Raw genomic sequence first — 24151 nt, 5'->3', positions numbered from 1 at the left:
CTAATAACACACACACACACCCTTCACTCAGAAATTCAAAATTATCATGGCAACTACTACACCAGCTTCAGAGCCCCCATCTGGGAAGGGGACCACAAATGTCCCCAGGTCGGACTTCTCTTCTGCTAACAACCCTAAGTGTCTTGACATCCCCTCAACTTTTTCTTCATTAACTTCTGCAATATTTATGGTCTTAGATCTAATTTTCAATCTGTAGAATACCACCTCTTCTCTTCTAAACCTCATCTTCTTTTCCTCACTGAAACTCAGGTGTCTGAGGCAACTGACAGTAGCTCCTTTTCTGTTCCCTCCTACTTTCTCTATCCTCATTTTCAATCCAGAGCTAGATGTTGCATTTATGTGCACAATGACTTAACCTGCTTTCGTCCCCACACTCTTGAATCTTCTGAGTTTTCCACCATCTGGCTACAACTAGAGTCACTCTCAAACTAAATTTATCTGTGCTGTATATCTCTCACCTAACTCCTCTGACTTTAAGAAATTTTTTGACTACTTAATTTCCAAAGTGGAGCACATTCTTACTCTTCCCTTTTGCAGAGATCTCCATTCTTGGAGACTTCAATGTTCACCACCAGCTTTGGCTTTCCTCTCCCTTCACTGACCATCTTGGTGAACTAGCCTTCAACTTTGCTATCCTTCACGACCTAGAGCAATTGGTGCAACACCCTACTCATATTCCTGACCGTCTTGGAGATACGCCCAATATTCTTGACCTTTTCCTGACCTCAAACCCTTCTGCTTATGCTGTCACCCTTTCTTCTCTGTTAGGCTCCTCAGATCACAATCTCATATCTGTATCTTGTCCTATCGCTCCAATCCCTCCTCAGGATTCTCCTAAGCAGAGGTGCCTCTGGCGTTTTGCCTCTGCTAGTTGGGGGGACCTGAGGAAGCACTTTGCTGATTTTCCTTGGAATGACTACTGCTTCCGTGTCAGAGACCCATCTTTGTATGTGGAGCATGTAACAGAGGTGATAGTGTCTGCCATGAAATTGTACATTTCTCACTCTTTTTCTTGAATTAAACCTTCCAAACCTTGGTTTAACACAGCCATTTTCTACATGATAGAAAGGTAGCCCACAAAAGGTACTTAAGCCTTCAATCACCAGAATCTCATGCACTTTATATTTCTGCCTGGAACCATGCTAAGTCTGTTCTCCAACTAGCCAAAAAACTCCTTCATTAATAAAAAGTGTCAAAATCTTTCAAGATCTAACTCCTCTCATGACTTCTGGCATCTAGCCAAAAATATCTCCAATAACTTTGCTTCTTCTTTCCCTCCTTTATTTCAACCAGATAGCACCACTGCTATCACATCTATCTCTAAAGCTGAACTCTTCATTCAAACCTTTGCTAAAAACTCTACCTTGGATGACTCAGGGCTTGTTCTTCCCTCTCCTCCACCCTCTGACTACTTCATGCTACCTATTAAAATTCTTCACAATGATGTTTTCCATGCTTTCACTGGCCTAAACCCTCAGAATGCTTATAAACCTGATAGGGTCCCTCCTATTGTTCTCTGAAACTGTGCCTCCATGGTTGCACTTTGCCTAGTCATACTCTTTCAACTCTGTCTGTCAACATCTACCTTTCCTTCTTGCTGGAAGTTTGCCTATGTTCAGCCAGTTTCTAAAAAGGGTGACCATTCTAATCCCTCTAACTACCATCCTATTGCTTTAATTTCCTGCCTATCTAAAGTTTTTAATCTATCCTCAACAGGAAGATTCTTAAACATCTATCACTTCACAACCTTCTATCTGATTGTCAGAATGGGTTCCATCAAGACCGCTGTGCTGGTGATCTTATGGCTTTCTTTTTTGATTCTTGGTCATCCTCTTTTAGAGATTCTGGTGAAACTTTTGCTATTGCCTTGGATATATCAAAAGCTTTTGATGGAGTCTGGCACAAAGCTTTGATTTCCAAACTACCCTCCTGTGGCTTCCATCCTTCTCTCTGTAACTTCATCTCAAGTTTCCTTTCTGACTGTTTTATTGCTGCTGTGGTAGACAGTCACTGTTCTTCTCCTAAATCTATTAAAAGTGGTGTTCCTCAGGGTTCTGTCCTGTCACCCACTCACTTCTTATTATTCATCAATGACCTAAACCAAACTTCTTGTCTTATCCACTCCTACGCTGATGATAGCACCCTGCACTTTTCCACATCTTTTCATAGACGTCAACACTTCAGGAAGTAAACATTTCACGCAGGGAAGCCACAGAACACCTGACTTCTGACTTTTCTAAGGTTTCTGATTGGGGCAGAGCAAACTTGGTATTGTTCAGTGCCTCAAAAACTCAATTCCTCCATCTATCAACTCGACACAACCTTCTAGACAACTATCCCTTCTTCTGCAATAACACTCAACTGCCCCCCTCTTCTACACTGAACATCCTCGGTCTGTCCTTTACTTACAGTAAAATCCCTCTTATCTGGCATCAACGGGACTGCCGACATGCCGGATACTTGAATATTGGCGGATACTTGAATAGAAGTGAAATTATGTCCACAATCACCACCCTACACTCACGCATCTTACCATAACAAAGATCTGCTGATCTTAATCAGCAGCTGATCTGATCAGCTGCTTAAGTGTAAGCACAACACGCTTCCTCTTTTCTACAACTTTAGGCATGATGAAGGTGTCAGGCGATAAATAGTGCACACACGGGACTGAGTCACTGAGTAAACACAGTGCAGTGGGCTGCGGATGGCGCGAAGCAGTGCGCTCTGGTGGCGAGGGGACAAAGTATGCCTCGCGCGGGAATTTTAATCGATTTTATGAGTACACATTGATTTTTTATTGATTTTAAGGCTCGGGGAAAAATGTGCCGGATACTTGAAGCTGCCGGATACTCGAATGCCGGATAAGAGGAATTTTACTGTATAATCTGAACTAAAATTTCACATCTCATCTCTAGCTAAAACAGCTTCTATGAAGATGGGCGTTCTGAGACGTCCCCGCCAGTTTTTCTCACCCCCCCAGCTGCTAACTCTGTACAAGGGCCTTATCCGTCCATGTATGGGGTATGCTTCACATGTCTGGGGGGTTCCACTCATACCACTCTTCTAGATAGGGTGGAATCAAAAGCTTTTCATCTCATCAACTGCACTCCTCTAACTGACTGTCTTTAGCCTCTCTCTCATAACCACAATGTTGCATTTCTAGCTATCTTATACCAGTATTTTCATGCTAACTGCTCTTCTTATCTTGCTAACTGCATACCTCCCCTACTCCCGCAGCCTTGCTGCACAAGACTTTCTTCATTCTCTCACCCCTATTCTGTCCACCTCTCTAATGCAAGAGTTATTCAGTTTTCTCAATTATTCATCCCTTTCTCTGGTAAACTTTGGAACTCCCTGCCTGAGAGTGGTTTCAAGACACATCCTGTAATTTTTTACTACTGCTTTCAGTTCTGTTTGAGGACCAGCACATCAGTGGGCTTTTTTTCCTCTCTCTGCCTTGGCCAGTGTCCCTCCTACATAAAAAAAAAAAAAGTATTTTCCATGGTGCTCATGAGATATTTAGGGAAGGAGGAAACTAGCGCTAGAGTCTTGAATGTAATGTTTCTACATTTCTAATGATCATAAAAAGTGTTGGACCTAGCTAGATAGAGCCTGGTTCGTGATATGAAAAGACAAAGGAAAATGTTAATACTCATAGGATGCACCTATGGGAACACAAAATCTTAACAGAAGACACATGTCATACTGCTACACTTTACTTATTAGATAATTGATTATTGGCCCCTACTACCCAATTTTCCTCTTCTGTAGTGGATTTTCCTTTTTTTGAGTTACAGAAGGAAGAAAAAGAGTGAGATAATGAACAGAAAGAGCAGAAAGAATAGAATAGTAATGAATATTTTGTCCATGTTTGACTCAGGGTGCATCAGCAGTGGCCCGCACTGAGAGTGGAGACTGGGTGAGCTTGGTGGAAGAGGGAGGAACTACCACCATAAAAAAGACAAGTGCTGCCACTCAGCAGAGTAAGGATGAATCAGGTTTACATGAAATGGAGGTGAGTGGTTTCCAATATCATTATTATTAATTTTACTTATTTGTATGCAGGCTTGGGATTGAAATTCTTAGTATATTGAACATTTTACTTAAAGCAGTGTTTTTATTCAATATGTAAAAACTAGAAACATCAATTTTATAGTGGTGGTCCATTTCACCCAGATCACTGTTTTCCTAAAAAAAACCTTGGAAGCATTGATATCATAATTGTGGTTATTTGAGTGATATTGCTAATAAACAAGACAAAGAAATATTACCTTAGACTAAAGTATTGTAGCCAAAAATATATCAAGAAACCCCAGCATTTTTCTCCAGCTTCACAAATTCTTTCTCTGACTTTTATCCTTCCTTATTCTATCTTTGCTCTCAGCTCCAGCTGAAGCTGCAGGGAGGCATTGGTCTCTCCCTCATCCTGCAGTCACCTCCTGAGGAGCTCATTTATGCCAAGCTCACAGATATAGTGTTCCAGTACCAAAGTTCTCCTCTCCAGCGCACTATAGACTGTAGTGTACGGGACATTCAGGTAAGTGTACACTCTGGCATGTTGTATCCTGGATAGAACTTTTGAGTGTTATTTTTTTATTTTATTATTTTTTTTTCTTGATAATCACGTGTCTTGTCTTTGTATTTTCTTATAATCATAAACAGTATAAGTTTTCAGGATAGTTTTTCTCCATTAGTCAACTTGCATAGAAAGAAGATTGTTCCTTTCATGTATACTTATATATACATTATGTCTGTTTACAGTCAGGTTACTTCTAACATACAATAATCTAATGCAGTGGTGCTCAATCTTTTTTGAGTGACAGAGCTATATTAGATGCTCAATGTTTGATAAGGACCTCATGTTGCCTCTAATGTGAATGTGTTGTAATCAGTCTATTCTGCACACAGGTAACATTGAATTATTGACTTTTTAGTGTATAGTAAACTTCTAAAAGGAGTTGTAATTAGAACACTTTTCTCAGAAATTACAGGCTTATTACAAAATTTTATATTATGATGATCATGCTATTGTGAAAATTTTAGGTAGATACCCAAGAAATAAATATAAACATATTAAAAAAAAAAAAAAATTAAATTTTTGACAGGTAATATAACATGGACTTTAGCATTGAGCATACATGCATGCCACAGCTATAGATTTTCACTTAGTGTGGTTTTTGAGTCTGTATTTTAGCAGACAGTGCATTGGCATCAACATTGATGTTTGTAATATGAGTACACATGCAGTCTCAGAATTTTTTTAGTTATATGCTGAAGACCACAATAAACTTCTTGAGGACCACATGCAGCCCTCAGACTGTGGGTTGAGCACGCCTGCATCTAACAAGGGGTCAGTTTGCCTCCAATTCATACTCTCACATGGGGATTTTAAAAGCCTAAGGCAGAGATGAGTAGCAATGAACTACAAAGATGTCTGTAATACAGAGCAGGATAGCATTAATGTCCGAAGAGCAAGCACACCACCACTGGTGCCACCAGCTTCAATACCCACAGTGATACTAGTTTAGTGAGGGGAAAACTGGGCTGCTACTGCCACCACCGCTCCCAGGCACAGTGATGAGAGTTTAGTGAGTGAGGAGGAGGATGGGTTGCAGCTGCTGCTACTGCCACCATGCACAGAGATGTGAGTTAAGAGAGAAGGGCAGGCTGCCCACCTCTATTGCTGCCTTACTAGACCGGCAGCTGAGACCTAATTGGTCAAATGAATGAAACATCAATATCTGACTACAAGAGTATTTAGAGTATAACCAGTTGAATGTAAATATGAATATCTCAAAATTCAGCATTAACAAGAATCATGTGGATTCAGAATCACTTTTTTTCACCCTATGATTATTTTCTTTCTTTCCTTATTTCTTTTAGAAAACTTGGTGATTCTGAATCCACAGAACTCTTGTTAACTTTAAGATCTTATTATCATACAGCATACTAGTGATGGAATTTTGTTCTGTTAAAACCCTTTGAATAAAGATGTTACCACATAACAATCAGTTTAAATCTGTTTTCAGTCACTATTGATAAATTGTTCTCAATCTGATGAACAAAACTTCTTGAAAACTTACTTGGTCATGTACTCGTATTTCATGGTCATCACCCTCCACTATGTCTGTGTATCCTAAGACTGAAGCAGAAAGTAAACATGTATTTTGATGCTTAGGTATAAAGGTTTACATTTTAAGGGTATGGCCATTCATTATTATCTGATAAACCAACTCCACACTGTTGAATCATTAATGATTATTATAGCTGGCAGGGCTTATGTTTTGTCTGTGTCCATCTGTAGCTTCTGTTGCCTAGAAGGGAAATGGAAGGATGGGCATCTGCTGGCAGTTCACATAAAAAAGATAAAAAATAAATATAAGCAGTAAGCTTGTACTAACAACAGACTAATTTGGAAAGGTGAACATCAGGCAGTTTATCTGGAATGGACAATTGTATATTAAGTGGTAGGTGTAGTTTTATTTTCATTTGATTTTGTTTGGTACTTTTGATATATATTATAGGTCATTTCTACCAAATTGATTTTGGGGGCCAAAAATTGAGTGTCTGGCAAGCCTATCATAGCTGGCAATTTTTTGGGACATTGGGTATTCTATAGTCAGTAGGTTGTACTCATTCATTATAACTTGGATTCATGTGGTACTGCATAAGTTTGGTTAAGCCAAAGCTGGTTGTGAATGTTGAAGTCTTTATGAATGAAGATATCTGTGAAAGGGAAGAGTCAGAAGTTAAATAATCACAGAATTTTTTATAGTTTGAGGAGTTAGGTGAGAGGTATACAGCACAGATGAATTTAGTTTGAGAGTGACCCTGCAGTCGTGGCCAGATGGTAGAAAATTTGCAAGATTCAAGAGTGTGGGCACAAGAACAAGTTAGGTCACTGCACACATTGATACAATATCCATCTTTGGATTGAAAGTGAGGAGAAAGTAGGAGAGAACAGAGAAGGAGCTACTGTCAGTTGTCTCAGACACCTGTGTTTTGGTGAGGGAAAGATGAGATTTACTAGAGGAGAGGTTGTGTTCCACAGATTGAAAATTAGATCTAAGGTTAAGAAGTTAATGAAGAAAAAGTTGAGGTGATATTAAAACATTAGGGCAATACCAGAAGAAGAGCACTTCAATCTGAGGATATTTGTGGTCCCCTCCCCAAACACGGACTCAGAGGTTGGTGTAGGAGCCACCATACTGAATTTTGAACTTTGAGTGAAAGGCATGTATTAGGTGCATGTAGAGTTGTGTAAAGGATGAGAGTTGTCCTTAAAGGGCAGATTGTGACTGCCCCCATGTGTTGTGAGACACACAAAGGAAAATGTTCAGTGAGATCACAGCTGGGTTATTGACAAGTTCTCAGGACACCCTGAGCCAGTCCTAAGACTGGTTCAGTGCTTGAGACCTCACTGAGAGTAATTATCATTTCAACAGATGTCTACTGCCTCTTCCTATGATATATATATATATATATATATATATATATATATATATATATATATATATATATATATATATATATATATATATATATATATGTATGTATATGTGTAGGGAAGAGATGTAGAGAGAGAAGAAAGATGAGTAAAGAAGGAAGAAGAGGGAGAGAGAAAGAAAGAGTGAGAGAGAGAAAGAGGGAGAGCAAGGCAAGTAAATCATATGCCTGAGGCACAATAAGTACATGCTTGTCTTCTACATGTTACTTTAAGAACTCTGAGTACTTAATTACTGTATTTGATGGCTTATAAGACACATGGGGTTATAAGACACACCTCAGTTTGGGCAGGCAATAAAAAAAAAAATAAATAAATAAATAAATAGGTTTAAGCTCTGAGTATGAAATGAAGGGTTTCACCTGACATTTGAAACCCTCTCATATGTATTCAGATCCTTATTAGATCTCAATATTGTACATTCAAAAACTTTAATATCTGCTAGGGCCTACCAACACTGGCCCAATCCTGTTGTGAGATGTAAATAAATATAGTGTAGGCAGTGACGCTGTCAGAGCCCAGAGAGGTAATAAAGTTTGTACATCATATTTTTTTATCATCATTCTACACATAATCCTAGTTATAATATTTTAGTGCATTTTCAAAGCATAAGGATGTGTGAAAATAGATTTACCTTATTCTCTACAATGTATTTTATTTGAAATATTCAGTACAGACCGTCACCATGAGCCACCCTACCTCATGATGTTCTCTTCACTTATAAAACCTTTTGTTTTGTTAGCTAGTAAACTAACTTATTGACTTGGTACCACAGATGGAGATAGAGATGGAGGGAGAGAGACAGATGAGGGGGCATGGAAAGAAAAGAAAGAAGAGTGGATGTTTAAGCAACATAAAAAAATACAGCTTCCTGTATCAAACTATTGAAATCTGGAATTATTTGAAGGAAGAGGTGGTAGTGGCAAACATTGTACACAATGTTTAAAGAGAAACTGGATAAATATGGTTTTAGAAGCAGGACAAAATTAGCTTTGGCTCATGGCCTGTACAATACAACTAGTTAAATACATGTGAAGCAAACTCCATAGATGGACAGATAAGGCCCCTGTATAGAGTTAGTAGTTGGGGAGAGGGAGAGGGGGTGGTTGGGGATGAGAGACTATTCAGAATGTCCAACTTCATGGAAGTTACTTTTGCTGGAGATGAGATGTGAGGTTTCTGGTTTAGATTATAAGTAAAGGACAGACCGAGGATGTTCAGTGTAAAAGAGGGGGACAGTTGAGTGTCATTGAAAAACAGGTTATAGATATCTGGAAGGTTGTTTGAAGTTGATGGATGGAGGAATTGAGTTTTTGAGGCATTGAACATTGCTAAATTTGCTCTACCCAATTAGAAATTTTAGAGAGCTCAGAAGTCAGGCTTTCTGTGGCTTCCCCTGTAGTTTACTTCCTGAAGGGTTGGACATCTACAAAAAGACAGGGAAAAGTGCAGGGTGGTATTATCAGCGTAGGAGTAGATAGGACAAGAAGTCTGGTTTACAAGTTCATTAACGAATATTAGTTAGAGAGTGGGTGACAGGACAGAACCCACCACAGCAGCAATAGAACAGTCAGAGAAGAAACTTAAGATTAAGTTACAGAGAGAAGGATATAACCTGTAGGAGGGTAGTTCGGGAATCAAATATTTGTGCCAGACTCTATCAAAAGTTTTTGATATGTCTAAGGCAACAGCAAGTTTCACCAAAATCCCTAAAAGTGTGTATTTTGCCCACACATCTGGTGTGATGCAGCTCTTTGGCTGTGCAGTACTACCATCACATCTAAAACTGTGTCTGTGTGTGTGTGCCTGTGTTCACTCTCTCTCTCTCTCTCTCTCTCTCTCTCTCTCTCTCTCTCTCTCTCTCTCTCTCTCTCTCTCTCTCTCTCTCTCTCTCTCTCTCTCTCTCTCTCTCTCTCTCTCTCTCTCTCTCTCTCTCTCTCTCTCTCTCTCTCTCTCTCTCTCTCTCTCTCTCTCTTTTCTATGCCCTGTGCCCTGTTCACCACAAATGATTTGAATGATTTCATCAAGGGGAATATTAGTGAAAAGTGACTTATTATCAAAACTAGCTATGACAGTATTATGAACTCTTAATTTATTTCTTTAACAAAATCATAAGAATTTTTTAGGTAAACTTATTTGATGTTAGTGGTTCTAGTATGGGGGATGAAATATTTAACTAATTTATAATTAAATGTACTAATGATGCTAAGAGTGGGCCTGATAAGGTTGCCAACTTTGTTAGTTTTCAGGTCATAAAGGATGCCTGGAGACAGAACACTTGTGAAAAGGTGGTTAAAAGTATCTTCAGTGATAACCTTCAATTTAAGTTGTTTCAGAACTATAGCTAGCTTTTGTACAAATTTAGTAAAGAAATAGATAAATTAGAAGTTCATATTATTGTCATGGTTAGTTTTGATATTGTCACTTTTCACTAACATTCCCATTTATGAAATTCATTTGTGGTGAACTATTCAAGGACCATGGCACCTACCTTAATTATACTAAAAAGCAATTTATTAGCCTATTAGATTTGGCAATTAAAGACTCCCCTTTGTTCAAAAATAAATGATATGTCTGAGTTGATGGTGTGGCTATGGGTTCTTGCCTTGGCCCCACTCTTACTTATACTTTTTTTATGTCACCATGAAACCAAGTAGTTAAATGAATGTCCTAGTGAATTTAAATCTATATTCTACAGAAGATATGTTGATTATACTTTTCTTTTATTTACTTACTCAACACATCACTAAATTTCCAAGTTACTTAACTCCAAACACCCTAATATTGAATTCACATGTGACATGGAAAACAATGGTTCCATCCCGTTTCTGGATGTAATTGTGACTCGTAATAACAACCAACTACATATTGCAGTTTACTGCAAATCAACTTTCATAGGTTTGGCCATTAATTATAATTAATCAAGGGATGAAAGATAAATAATTATTTATCTTTCATCCCACAATTGTTTAAGATTAATGCTATAAAAACCATCTTATGTTGATGCTATGCTTTATCTTCTAACTGGTTTGCTTTTGATCATGAGGTCAACTTCTTAAGGACATTTTTCCACAATAGCAGCTTCCTGTTAAGCATCATTGATAATACTATCTATATTTTTTTAGAAAGCAAATTTAGCCAGCCTTCCTCTAATGACACACAGATAACACATAAGAAATACATAAAATTACCATATTTGATGGCTCATAAGACACACCTAGTTTTGGTGGACATTGAAATGAAAAAAAAAAAGATAAATGAGCGGATTTAAGCTCTGAATATGAAGTGAAGGATTTCACCAGACATTTGAAGACTCTCACATGCATTTAGATCATTATTAGATCCCAATATTTTGCATTTAAAAACTTTAATATTTCCTAGTAGCCTACGTACCAATCCTGTTGTGAGATGTAAACATGTACCTGGCATATGGCGTCAGCAGTGACTGTGAGAGACTACAGGGGTAATAAAGTTTGTTCATAAGAATGTTAAAAGATAGATGCAGTTTTAATTGTATGAAAGTGTGTTTTACCTCAAGAAGTAACAGCATCACACTGTGAAGAACACAATGAAGCTTGCCCATGTCGCCGGGTTCGGCAAGTAACCGACTGCATGTTTGTTTTGGTACATGCAATGCGTGGTGCATGGTCACTTAGGCAAATTCTTCCTGACTGGTGTCATTTTATGTGAATTACCAGTAAGTATGAAAGAAAGAGTTGTTTTGTGGTGTAGTACCAATCATCACTTTGTTTACATGTGCAAAAATGTTTGGGGTTTGATTTTAGAGCCTCTGTTGCCGTAGACTTACCATCAACCACTGCCTCAGTGCTGAACCTCGGCCTCATAGGACGCAGGCTCTTTTCCTGAGACTTTTTTTGGGGAGAAAAGGTGCATCTTATGAGCTATCAAATATGGTACCTTACTATTGCCATCTTAGCTATACTATTACAAAGAGACTCACTACCATACTTAAAACTCAATATCCTGACACCAAGATTTTTATCAACATGTTTACTATTGCCTCCTTTTTTAAATTAAAAAACAGTATTCCAATTGGACTGATCTCTAACATTGAGTTGCAAGACTCAATATATTGGAGAAACCATGAGGAATCTGACACATAGAATTAGTGAACATAAAGGTATTTAAATACATACATAGAAATGGTTAGCTCACCCCCCATTCTCAGCATTAAGAACACATTCACACACACATGATCATCCATTTTTGGAGAAGGATTTTAGTATATTATGTAAAGCTGATATACATACAGACACTTAAATAGAAGCTATTTACATTAAGCACCTCAAACCTGAATTAAATAACCAACTGTCATCACCACAGTTATATCTTTTATAAACTCTGGTCGGAGCTTTGGGGATCCAGGTTTACAACTAATCTAGTTCTCACACCACCATCCTTTGTCAGTCTTCACCACACCACAAGTAAGAGCACACAAGGTTTGTCCAAAGCTTTATGCCTTTATTTTGCTTGATTTTGTGTCATGTATAAGCTGTAGTTGATAGGTTATTATGTCATATTGATTTTTGGTACTGCTTGCCTGCCTGTCCCCTTTGGTTGTTATTGTGTTTTTAATCTCTGTGTCCATATTGTGATATGTTATTATGATTTTTTTATTGTACTTATTTTTATCAATTTTATTTTAGCCTGATGATGCCTTCTGTGAAGGTGAAGCATTGCAATAAATGAAGAAGGAAGTCTGATGTATCCTCATCTATAACTTGGAACCTATTCTATTATATATATATATATATATATATATATATATATATATATATATATATATATATATATATATATATATATATATATATATATATATATATATTTTTTTTTTTTTTTTTTTTTTTTTTTTTTTTTTTTCTGATCTATTGTTGATTAAAACTAGAATTTGATACTCAGTGCTCAAAGATTTTTTAGTGTCACAGAGTAAAAAAAAAAAAAGTCTATCAACTGCCCCCCTAACAAGTGTCACCTGGGGGGTGGTCCACCCTCCACCCACCACCTTTGTTATGCCACTGCAGTTCCATGCATTAACAGGTTTTGAGCTGAAGTGGCAAGAGGTAGTGATACTGCACCAACCCAAAAAGCTTGCTCAGGGAGACCATTGAAAGATGAAAAGAACATTGTCAAGGGGGACTGACCTGAACTGTATTTTTCACATCAGAAGAGGCCTTTGGCCTCCCTATATAAGTGTGGTGTGACAGCTTTACCTCTGTGCATTACGTGGCAACCCAACACCACAGTGGACAATGAATGACAAAAAAAAGTTATAATATTGGTGGACAATACTTTTTCTAACTATTTAGCTTAACTTTTTATGTTTTACACATTACATTCCCAGAAATTTGTTGGTAAAAGTAAATTAATTAAAGTTATTACTCAGGTGAAACATCAGGATGGCAGCCAACACATTGTTATCACGTAAAACAGGTGATATTTTTATTATCTTATGTGAATGGAAATCAAACGAGGAATGTGGGCAGAGTTACTCTATTACTCATTGAGCATTTGTACTTTTAAGTCTTTCTTCCCTTCCAACAGGTGGATAATCAGCTATTAGGAGCCCAGTGTCCCATAGTGCTTTATGTTACACCACAAAGCAAGAATGACGAGACCCGATACCTGCCAGCAATCTACCTCACTGCTCATCAACTCCTGTCTTCCTGTACTAATTCTTATATATTTAAGGTGAGTGTTGGCATAATGCACAAGCATATATAACATTCCTGATACTTTAGAAGTCCGGTCTTTCAGCATTTATGGGACTAAACAGGTGTCACAACATTGAATATGCCAAAAAATTAGATGTGAATTTCATCTGCTACATTAGCAATGAATAAATGAGAACATATGATACCATTTCTTTACTTATTTGCAGAAAACACAACTGATGTCTCCATGGCCTATTTATATAGAAATCACAAAAAATTTTCGAGGCATATTTCTAGAAAACAAACCAGTTCAGCCTCAACAAACTTGATAAATAAACTGAGTTTTTTTTTTAGCATCCTCACAAAAATATCCTCTGGCTCTTCTTCTTCCTTCTCACTTTCTTCCTCTTTCATCTCCAGAGCAGCAGGATTTGTCACACTTAAAATGATCTGCTGGTCAGTCTGCTCCTCAACCACTGGTGGATTTTTTGTTCACAAAGACAGAGTGGAAAGACAGACATGGTGGTGTAAACACAATAGACTCATTCTTATATTCTTATTTTTTTTACTCTGTGCCTGTCATACTTTGGATTGCCAAGATTCCTTTCTTCTCCTCCATATTTATATATTACAAATTTATACCAAAAACATTCTCATACACACCACTCACACCATCATACCCATGGATGCTGTAGCTAGCAGTGGACCCCACACATGACAGCAGACAATCATGGTGCTCCAGAGCCTTATTTAAACTTGCCACATGCCAATACCTTTTGGAAATATGCCAGAAGATTGGATAACTTTCAGAATGGGACTATTTTGCAAAAGTGCTGAAACATCAGGTTTTCCAAAACATTGGATGCTGAAAGACAGGACTTTTGCTGTATTTGGCTATTAAGATATGGATATTCAGACCTTAACAAAACTTCCTCTTTCAAACATTGCACAAACCCTACAACAAAGGGAAATTTCCAACTGAGTATGTACTGAGATGTACTTCATGAAAGCTAAAGACTCCTGGACCATCTTTCATTGAAAGCCAACACCTGCCACACTTTGTCCTCACCACCACTTCATACATAACATGCCTCCAAAATTTCAGTCAAGAGGTATAGTAATGATTACATTTCTATAAGTTTTCCACTGTTTTTGTCAGATATTGATTAAAAATAATGAAAGAAAAGCTGTTTTAAAGTCTAGACAGTAGATAGAAATCAACCATGCCATTGCATCATGTACCAGTGTGTAAATGTACACCAATTCACCAATTACAGGGTTTTGGAACATACATATACAGGGGAACCTCAGTTCACAAAATTTAATTAGTTTTTGAGAGCTGTTCAAAAACTGAACTTTCCTCATAGGAACCAATGTAAAATGGATTTGTCTATTCCTGGACCCCAGATGATTACTTCTTTAAACTTTTAAAACAGTACAGATGCTCCCCAACTTTTGAACATTAGAGTTATGAACATCCAGGAATCCTAATCAATATCAAGATGTGCCATGTTATTTAAACTTCCTCCGCAATGCTGCAACATGCTGAATATGAAGAAAAATCACACACACACACACACACACACACACAGATTTTGCAGTGGCTTATGTACCCCCAAAGACGAATGCATGGACACAAGAGGATTATAAATTATTGTAAAGAGATACTAGTAACTGTTTGGAGAGAATACTGGCGGAGAGTAATAATATAACACTTATGGGTGACTTTAATTGCAAGGAGGTGTGCTGGGAAGAGTGGACCATGGACAGAGGAGAAGAGTCATGGGGATATATGCTTCTAAATTTAATAATGACAAATACTATGACCCAATGGATTGGAGAAAATACAAGATTTGGTGGTAATGAAGAGGAATCAAGGCTAGACTTGTTGTTTATAAAGGAAATGGACATCATTGAAGGAATAAATTATCAGTGCCCACTAGGTAAAAGTGACCATCTGTTAATTGAATTCAGTATAGGCAGTGGTCCAACAGAAAATAGGAATTAAATTTACAAGAATGGGAGATATAATTACAAGAAAGCAGATTTTATCAGGTTGAGGGAATATTTTGCAGAGGCTAAATAGAAACAACTGTTCACGGCAAGTAGTATGCAGGAAAAGTGGGATATATCCATGGAAATTTATAATGAAGGGGTCAGTAGATATGTACCTGAAGATCAAAATAAAAAGGAAGTGAAAAAGGAAAAAGACTGGTTTAATATGAGATGTATAACAGCAAGAAAAGAAAAAGAAGCAGCATGGAATAGATGGAGAAAAAAAGGAGGAAGTGAGAAATGGGAAGAATTCAAGAAGGCAAGAAATGAATATATCAGAATCCTGAGAGAAGAAGGAAGGAATTATAAGAAAGATATAGTTAACAAGTGCAAAGATGAGCCGAAGTTATTCTTCAGATATGTGAACAGGAAGATGAAAAACAGGCAAATGATAGATAAATTAATGAAAGATGACATTACACATGAATATACATGGTTACAAGTGGAATTAATGAACAAGTGCTTCCAGTCAGTATTCGCCAAAGAAAGCAAATTTGAAGGAGAAAGAGCATAGCACAGAGACAATGTGATGAGAGAGATACAGGTGGACATAAGTGAAATTAAGAAGATTATGAAAGAATTGGATGTAAGTAAGACTCAAGCACCAGATGGAGTGTCCAACTGGATACTTAAGGATTGCTGTGAACAACTGGCAGGAAGTATACACAATACCATAGTATGTTCTTTGAAGGAAGAAAAAATCCCTCTAGACTGGAAGAGAGCCAATATTGTGCCCATTTTTAAAGGAGGTAATAAAGAAGATCCATTGAATTACAGACCAGTGTCCTTAACAAGTGTGGTGGCAAAAATAGCAGAAAGAATAGTTAAAAACAGATGGATGGAATATTTAGAAGAAACACATACATTGACTGACAGACAATTTGGTCTCAGAAGTGGAAGATCTTGTGTCACGAATTTAGTGAGCTTTTATAGTAGAGCAATTGATATAATTCAAGAGAGAGAGGGTTGGGGAGACTTTGTTTATTTAGATGTATAAAAAGCATTTTATAAGGTACCACACCAGAGACTGCTATGGAAAATTCAAAATATAGGCAGTTTGCAAGGCAACACACTGAATTGGATTACATACTTCTTGAGGGACAGAGAAATGAGAACATTAATAAAGGGAGAAAAATCAGAATGGTGTAGAGTTACAAATGGAGTACCACAGGGGACAGTCTTAGCCCCCATAATGTTTCTGGTGTATTTCAACTATAAGGTGGATGAGGTTGATAGTTATATAAGTCTGTTTTGCAGACGATGCAAAATTATTGAAAAGAGTGGAAAACAATGTGGATTGTAAAATATTACAGAAAGATCTAAATAAGATATATAAATAGAGTAAGAAATGGGAAATGGAATTCTGTGCAAAGAAATTCAAGGTGATGGAATTAGGAAAAAGCAAAAGAAGCCTTACAAGTTCCTACATCATGGGAGAAGTGGAAATTAAGAAAACCAAAAAAGAAAAAGATTTGGGAATTACAATAAGTGATAATTTATCACCCGAAAAACATGTAAACAAAATAGTTGGAGAAACCTATGAGTTGTTAAGAAAGATGAAATTGGCATTTGCTTGCATGGATGAAGAGATGATGAAAAAGTTGATGGACTATGTGATTTAACCAAAACTGGAATATGCCACAATTGTTTGGTCACCCCATAATAAAAAGGAAATAAGGAAAATAGAAAGGATCCAAAGAGCTGCAACCAAATTGGTACCAAGTTTGGGAGATTTAAGCTATGAAGAAAGATTAAGGACATTGAAGCTTCCATCATTACAAGAGAGAAGAGAAAGAGGGGACCTGATTGCTATATACAGAGCTTTAAAGGGTAAGGATCAAGTTGACAAAGAAGACTTATTTGTGTGGGACTCAAGAGATACAAGAGGACATGGAGTGAAACTGAGGAAAACAGCAAGTAGAAGAGATATCAAGAAATATGGTTTCCCAAATAGAAGCATAGAAATATGGAACAACTTAGATGAAACAGTGGTACAAGCAAAAAATATTCATGAATTTAAAGTTAAGCTGGATGCTTATAGATATGGAGACAGGATAGCATGAGCATAGCTCTTTTCCTGTAAAACACAACCAGGTAAATACACACACACACACACACACATACAGTTCTAAATGTGGTGAGGGTGCATTATGCTGTATGTGAGGACAAAACATGCAGTTACATAGTGCTAGGCCTTGTGGCCAACATAAATAAGGGTTTTTCTGTGTTTTCAGTACTCTGAATTTAGCAATAATCAAGTTTAGCACTATGGCTTTAGAAGAAAGCAAGCACGAAACACAACAATTTACAAATATAATGACTTACAAATGGCCATCTAGAAACTAATTTGTTTGTAACTCAGGGAGTGCTTGCACTCATGCACAAAACCAATGAAATTACTGTTCCCAGTTTTCCATTGATCAGCAACTTTTCCTCTTCTTCTAAAGACATCACCCTTTCCTTGGTAATCAAACTCTATCCTTTGGCAACAGTAGTATCCATTATTGCTTGATGAACTGCAAAGCCAGATCTAAGATGTGAACTCCATTTTCATACTTCTTCATGATCTCTTTTTCACCTCTGTTGTTGTTCTCCTTATTTTATTTTTTGCCTTTATGCTTTCACTAACTTTCTTAGGTACCATGGTGGTTTATGAAGTAAAGAGAAAAAAATAGAAGAAATATTGCCAAAATCAAAGAACAGTGTAGGACAAGTAATCTCTGAGCTATGTCTGCAGTGTCATTGACACACATAGTGATGCCATGCTGCTCAGTTGCTTGTTCAGTTACTGAGTTAGCTTATGGCAACCAGTGCAATTATGAGTTTAAAATTTTGTTCAAGAATTGATCTGTTAGAAAAAGGAGCTTTTTAAAAACTGAGGCTTGACTACATTTTGTGGTAGCTTTAGTATCTGCTTTATATATGGAAGAATGTGATTATGATCACATTCTTCCATATAAAAAGATTTTCTCCTTTTTTTTTCAGCAAAAAAGCTAACTTCACATATTCCTGATATTTGTAGTGATTAGGGAAGAAGAGACATATGTGGTATTGTGAAATCTACATTTTTTGTTCCTCCTCCCTCATGATATAGAAAAATTGCATGAAAAAAGCTAAAAGCACAAAAGAATATACTAGTAAATGTCATCTTTTATTGTACATTCCACTTCCCTTGAACAAGCAGCCCTCGGCATCATGTATCATACCCACATTTAGCTGCTCAAGCAATATCATTTTTACTTTTATTTTATAGGTACTGGTGCACATGCCAGTAGAGTAAATTGGCATCTTTTTTATTTTTTTAACTTTGTTTGCATGAGCATTTGGTTAGAAGGAAATACACAAAGGTCTCAGTTTCTTTCTTAAAGAAGAAAGTTTCTAAAGTGTTGTGGGGTGTGCTGATGAGATATGCTCCTTGTGTGAATGCTGCTGGGACTGATGAGAGGAGAGGAGAGCACAAGGGATGTTCCATCCCTTGTGCTGTGTGACAGCAAAGACTCATATTTCATTCACTTCTGTTTTTATTCTCCCTCTCCATATCCTGTATCCAGATTTAATTAATTAATTTATTTTTATTTTTTATTTACTCTGTTAAATAGTTATTACATTGTCTCCAATCTTGTCCATTTATATCATCTTTATCTCTCATTTCTTTCCCCTCATAGCTGGTATTATTTATGTAGTTCATGCTTAATTCCACTCCTAACATGCATTAGATAATAAAGTGAACAAGTAATTTTGCACAGTTAACTTCTCTTCAACATTTTTATAGCACACTCCATCTCATATCTAAGCAATCCCATCCATTTTAATCCATTTCGTGCCTTATTGTCTCATCATTAAACACCTTTTCATTGGTGCCTGACATCATTTTGGAACTCTCTTCCTTACATTTTGTGCAAATATTATACTCCTGCTTCCAGTTTTTTTTTTTTTTTTTTTACCCTCCATCTGCCTTCATAATAGATGTGTGTATTCCTTTGAAATCTTTTGTGTATACTTCCCTCCCCCCCATCATCTGTTTTTGTACCTCTTCCTTACATGAATTTGCTGCAATTTTTTTTTTTTCCACTTTTCACAGAATTTGAACCTAACCATGAAGAACCTCACCCTCACCTTGGAGGAGAGTCTGGTGTTCAAGTTGTTGCTGTTAGCAGGTTATGACCAGTCAGACTCTGAACTGGAGAAGGTTGAGGAGCGGCAATATGACATGAGGAGGATGCTTGCCGCTGCTACCTCTGCTAATGCCACCAGGTGAGGACAGCATCACAAATCCTAAAAAGCTTCAAGTAAATAAGAAAATATTTGGGGAAAAGGGGAAGAGGATGTGAAAGGTAGCTCATAGAAACAGTATCAGCTGTTGTTGTATATTAAGCTTGGAATTCTTATAAAATTGCTGTATTTTATTTAGATTCACTGATATATTAAGGAAATGCCTGCTTATGACATTCTCTGAATAGACACCTAAATTATTATTATTTGGTATCTTTCTATATTTTCATATATATATATATATATATATATATATATATATATATATATATATATATATATATATATATATATATATATATATATATATATTTTTTTTTTTTTTTTTTTTTTTTTTTTTTTTTTTTTTTTTTTTTTTATGTAGGAAGGATACTGGCCAAGGGCAACAAAAATCTAATAGAAAAAATAATGCCCACTGAAATGCCAGTCCCTTAAAAGGGTCAAAGCAGTGGTCAAAAATTGGTGGATAAGTGTCTTGAAACCTCCCTCTTGAAGGAATTCAAGTCATAGGAAGGTGGAAATACAGAAGCAGGCAGGGAGTTCCAGAGTTTACCAGAGAAAGGGATGAATGATTGAGAATACTGGTTAACTCTTGCGTTAGAGAGGTGGACAGAATAGGGGTGAGAGAAAGAAGAAAGTCTTGTGCAGCGAGGCCGCGGAAGGAGGGGAGGCATGCAGTTAGCAAGATCAGAAGAGCAGTTGGCATGAAAATAGCGGTAGAAGACAGCTAGATATGCAACATTGCGGTGGTGAGAGAGGGACTGAAGACAGTCAGTTAGAGGAGAGGAGTTGATGAGATGAAAAGCTTTTGATTCCACCCTGTCTAGAAAAGCAGTATGAGTGGAACCCCCCCAGACATGTGAAGCATACTCCATACATGGACAGATAAGGCCTTTGTACAGAATTAGCAGCTAGGGGGGTGAGAAAAACTGGTGGAGACGTCTCAGAACACCTAACTTCATAGAAGCCGTTTTAGCTAGAGATGAGATGTGAAGTTTCCAGTTCAGATTATATGTAAAGGACAGACCAAGGATGTTCAGTGTAGAAGAAGGGGACAGTTGAGTGTCATTGAAGAAGAGGGGATAGTTGTCTGAAAGGTTGTGTCGAGTTGATAGATGGAGGAATTGAGTTTTTGAGGCATTGAACAATACCAAGTTTGCTCTGCCCCAATCAGAAATTTTAGAAAGATCAGAAGTCAGGCGTTCTGTGGCTTCCCTGCGTGATATGTTTACCTCCTGAAGGGTTGGACGTCTATGAAAAGACGTGGAAAAGTGCAGGGTGGTATCATCAGCATAGGAGTGGATAGGACAAGAAGTTTGGTTTAGAAGATCATTAATGAATAATAAGAAGAGAGTGGGTGACAGGACAGAACCCTGAGGAACACCACTGTTAATAGATTTAGGAGAAGAACAGTGACCGTCTACCACAGCAGCAATAGAACGGTCAGAAAGGAAACTTGAGATGAAGTTACAGAGAGAAGGATAGAAACTGTAGGAGGGTAGTTTGGAAATCAAAGCTTTGTGCCAGACTCTATCAAAGGCTTTTGAGATGTCCAAGGCAACAGCAAAAGTTTCACCAAAGTCTCTAAAAGAGGATGACCAAGACTCAGTAAGGAAAGCCAGAAGATCACCAGTAGAGCGGCCTTGACGGAACCCATACTGGCGATCAGATAGAAGGTTGTGAAGTGATAGATGTTTAAGAATCTTCCTGTTGAGGATAGATTCAAAAACTTTAGATAAGCAGGAAATTAAAGCAATAGGACGGTAGTTTGAGGGATTAGAGCGGTCCCCCTTTTTAGGAACAGGTTGAATGTAGGCAAATTTCCAGCAAGAAGGAAAGGTAGATGTTGACAGACAGAGCTGAAAGAGTTTGACTAGGCAAGGTGCAAGCACGGAGGCACAGTTTCGGAGAACAATTGGAGGGACCCCATCAGGTCCATAAGCCTTCCGAGGGTTTAGGCCAGCGAGGGCATGGAAAACATCATTGCGAAGAATTTTAATACGTGGCATGAAGTAGTCAGAGGATGGAGGAGAGGGAGGAACAAGCCCAGAATCATCCAAGGTAGAGTTTTTAGCAAAGGTTTGAGCAAAGAGTTCAGCTTTAGAAATAGATGTGATAGCAGTGGTGCCATCTGGTTGAAGTAGAGGAGGGAAAGAAGAAGAAGCAAAGTTATTGGAGATATTTTTGGCTAGATGCCAGAAATCACGAGGGGAGTTAGATCTTGAAAGGTTTTGACATTTTCTGTTAATGAAGGAGTTTTTGGCTAGTTGGAGAACAGACTTGGCATGGTTCCGGGCAGAAATATAAAGTGCATGAGATTCTGGTGATGGAAGGCTTAAGTACCTTTTGTGGGCCACCTCTCTATCATGTATAGCACGAGAACAAGCTGTGTTAAACCAAGGTTTAGAAGGTTTAGGACAAAAAAAAGAGTGAGGAATGTACGCCTCCATGCCAGACACTATCACCTCTGTTATCACCTCTGTATATATATATATATATATATATATTATGACTATACAGTACTCAGTTTAACTTTTCTCCAAATTCACAGTTCATGAAAAGATATTCTATTTTCTACTAATGGATTCACCCACAGGTACTACTTTACTATCCTGGAGCTTCAGCTGAAGCAAGTACGTCTAAGTGTGCTCACCTCCAAGAAACTGAGCTCTGAATTAAAGAACGTCAAGAGGAAGATGGGGCTCACACTTGTCAGATTTGAGCATGCTAGTGTCAACTTGGAACCTTTTGTTCGACGGCACCCCTTTGAGACCTCTCGTTTTCTTCTTGACTGCATCACCAAGCACTACAAGGAGGTAAACTTACTGTACCTTTTCTACTGTTTATGAAAAGAAGAGTAATCATTCTTCTTAGCTGGTGACATAAAGCTTTGTATGAACTTTATGAACCCAAAGAACCCAAAGGAATTGAGAAGTTATTTGGGTCTGTGATACTTGTTAGATCAGCTCAGTTGCACCTCTTTGTATAGATCTTGATAGATAGATACAGTAGAAATCATATACTTGTGAATGTCTCATCATCATTGACACTGAAGCATCTTAATGGCACTAAGCAGTTGTTCTCACATTATAGCAGAAAATTTATCAGTCATCATAGATACAAAGGATTATTGAGAAGGTGAATATGGTAGGAAAGCTAAGGTACTGCAAATTATTGATTATGTAGCTTCTATTTTCTTTTGTGTCTCAGTAACAGCAGAGTACAGCACACACAGAAACTGGTGGTATGATAGAGCCTATGCCACCATTTTCCACATGAACTAATAATTGGCAGTGCTGTCCCTGAATCTGGAATGATTTGGGTAGTATGGTATCTGGAAACTCAACCTACTGTGGCATTTCCAATTCAAGGAGTGAATGCAACTCATTATGAAGTAGTAATAGTGTAAGGATCTATGCATCTCCCAGCTTTGGTTATTTTTCCCTTGTAGTTCTGTCTTGCAACACCTCCATCCCTCTTACTATACCAGCCAAATGTGAACATCTAAAACACAGGTGATTGTGATGGATACAGTAATGAAGGAGGATACTTTGGATGTCATGGTGCTTACTGAAATCATCCTGAGAACAGTACAACAATGGATAAAAAAAAAGCAGGGTTGGGAGCACTACTCTGTTATCCATTCACAAACCAACTGCAAGGACAGTCTCCTCAAATAATAAGTGGATGTCCATCCCTGTTTTATGGCTAGACAACAACAAAATAAATTTCAAGCTCACTGGGGTCATGCTTTGAATGTTGCTTGGAAGAGTACTGGAATTCTGAAAGTATTGTACCATTCCTAAATCATGGGTTACCAAGGCTCTTCATTCATGTAAGCTTGGAATTGTTAGAGCACACAAAAGATGAACCATTCAGCAGCAAAGAAGAATGTCATGGTTGGACAAGGCTACATTCACAGTGTCTTATAAAACCAAGAAGCATGTGTATCAGAGGCAGAGAAGCAGCCCACTGGAACCTCATCAAACCAAGCAGACCATGAAATACACCAATTCCCTCATGGTGTGGAGATCCTTATCATATTGTGATGCTTGTGCATATGTCATCCTACCAAAGAATGTGAAACTTAACTGTTATAGCTTCCTTTAACTACCATTAAACACCTACCAAAGTCCACATCAAAGAGTCATGTAAACATATTTATGTAAGATGGGGCATCCTGGTATTCAGCAAAATGTCAGAGTGGCTTATTGATTGTTATGTTTCCTTCTTTGATTTCTTGCCAAGCAGTTCTTCAGATAGAAATACCATAAAGAATAATGGGACAATAATGAAAACCAAGTTGAAGGAAAAGGCCATCTCATCACAGGGAATGAGTTACACCCCAAATACCTATGTAGCATTGCTGACTCAGTGCCACATCACTTTCAAACAATCACAAAGTCCAGTTGCTGTGCAATAGAATGTCACTTTTTTGGTTAATGTTACCTAATTTATGTTTCACTTATGTTTTTAAAGTGTTTTGTTCCATGCCATCATTTTCTATATATACTGTATACTATTGTTAAAGCTTTCTCTCCAAAGACATTATCTCTCTACAGTTAATGTACACTCTCTATCCATCTCTTTACACATTTAGATCAAGTTTTCTTTCTGGCTTTTC

At 37.5% G+C, this 24151-nt stretch overlaps 1 protein-coding gene across 5 annotated transcripts in view; it reads left to right on the top strand.

The window, feature by feature from the left end:
• The window catches only part of LOC135113190 (intermembrane lipid transfer protein VPS13D-like), a 475970-nt gene that overhangs the window by 404580 nt on the left and 47239 nt on the right, over positions 1 to 24151 (top strand). For all 5 annotated transcript variants that reach the window (XM_064028315.1, XM_064028317.1, XM_064028314.1 and 2 more), the window contains 5 exons: positions 3902 to 4036; positions 4406 to 4558; positions 13091 to 13237; positions 19337 to 19509; positions 22124 to 22343. In XM_064028315.1, coding sequence (XP_063884385.1) covers positions 3902 to 4036; positions 4406 to 4558; positions 13091 to 13237; positions 19337 to 19509; positions 22124 to 22343 — 828 coding nt within the window. The remainder of the gene's footprint in view (positions 1 to 3901; positions 4037 to 4405; positions 4559 to 13090; positions 13238 to 19336; positions 19510 to 22123; positions 22344 to 24151) is intronic.

Source organism: Scylla paramamosain, chromosome 25, assembly GCF_035594125.1.
Source record: "Scylla paramamosain isolate STU-SP2022 chromosome 25, ASM3559412v1, whole genome shotgun sequence".
NCBI classification, from domain to species: Eukaryota; Metazoa; Arthropoda; class Malacostraca; order Decapoda; family Portunidae; genus Scylla; species Scylla paramamosain.
Note: the sequence above shows the minus strand (reverse complement) of the source record. Positions and strands in the feature narration are given on the sequence as shown.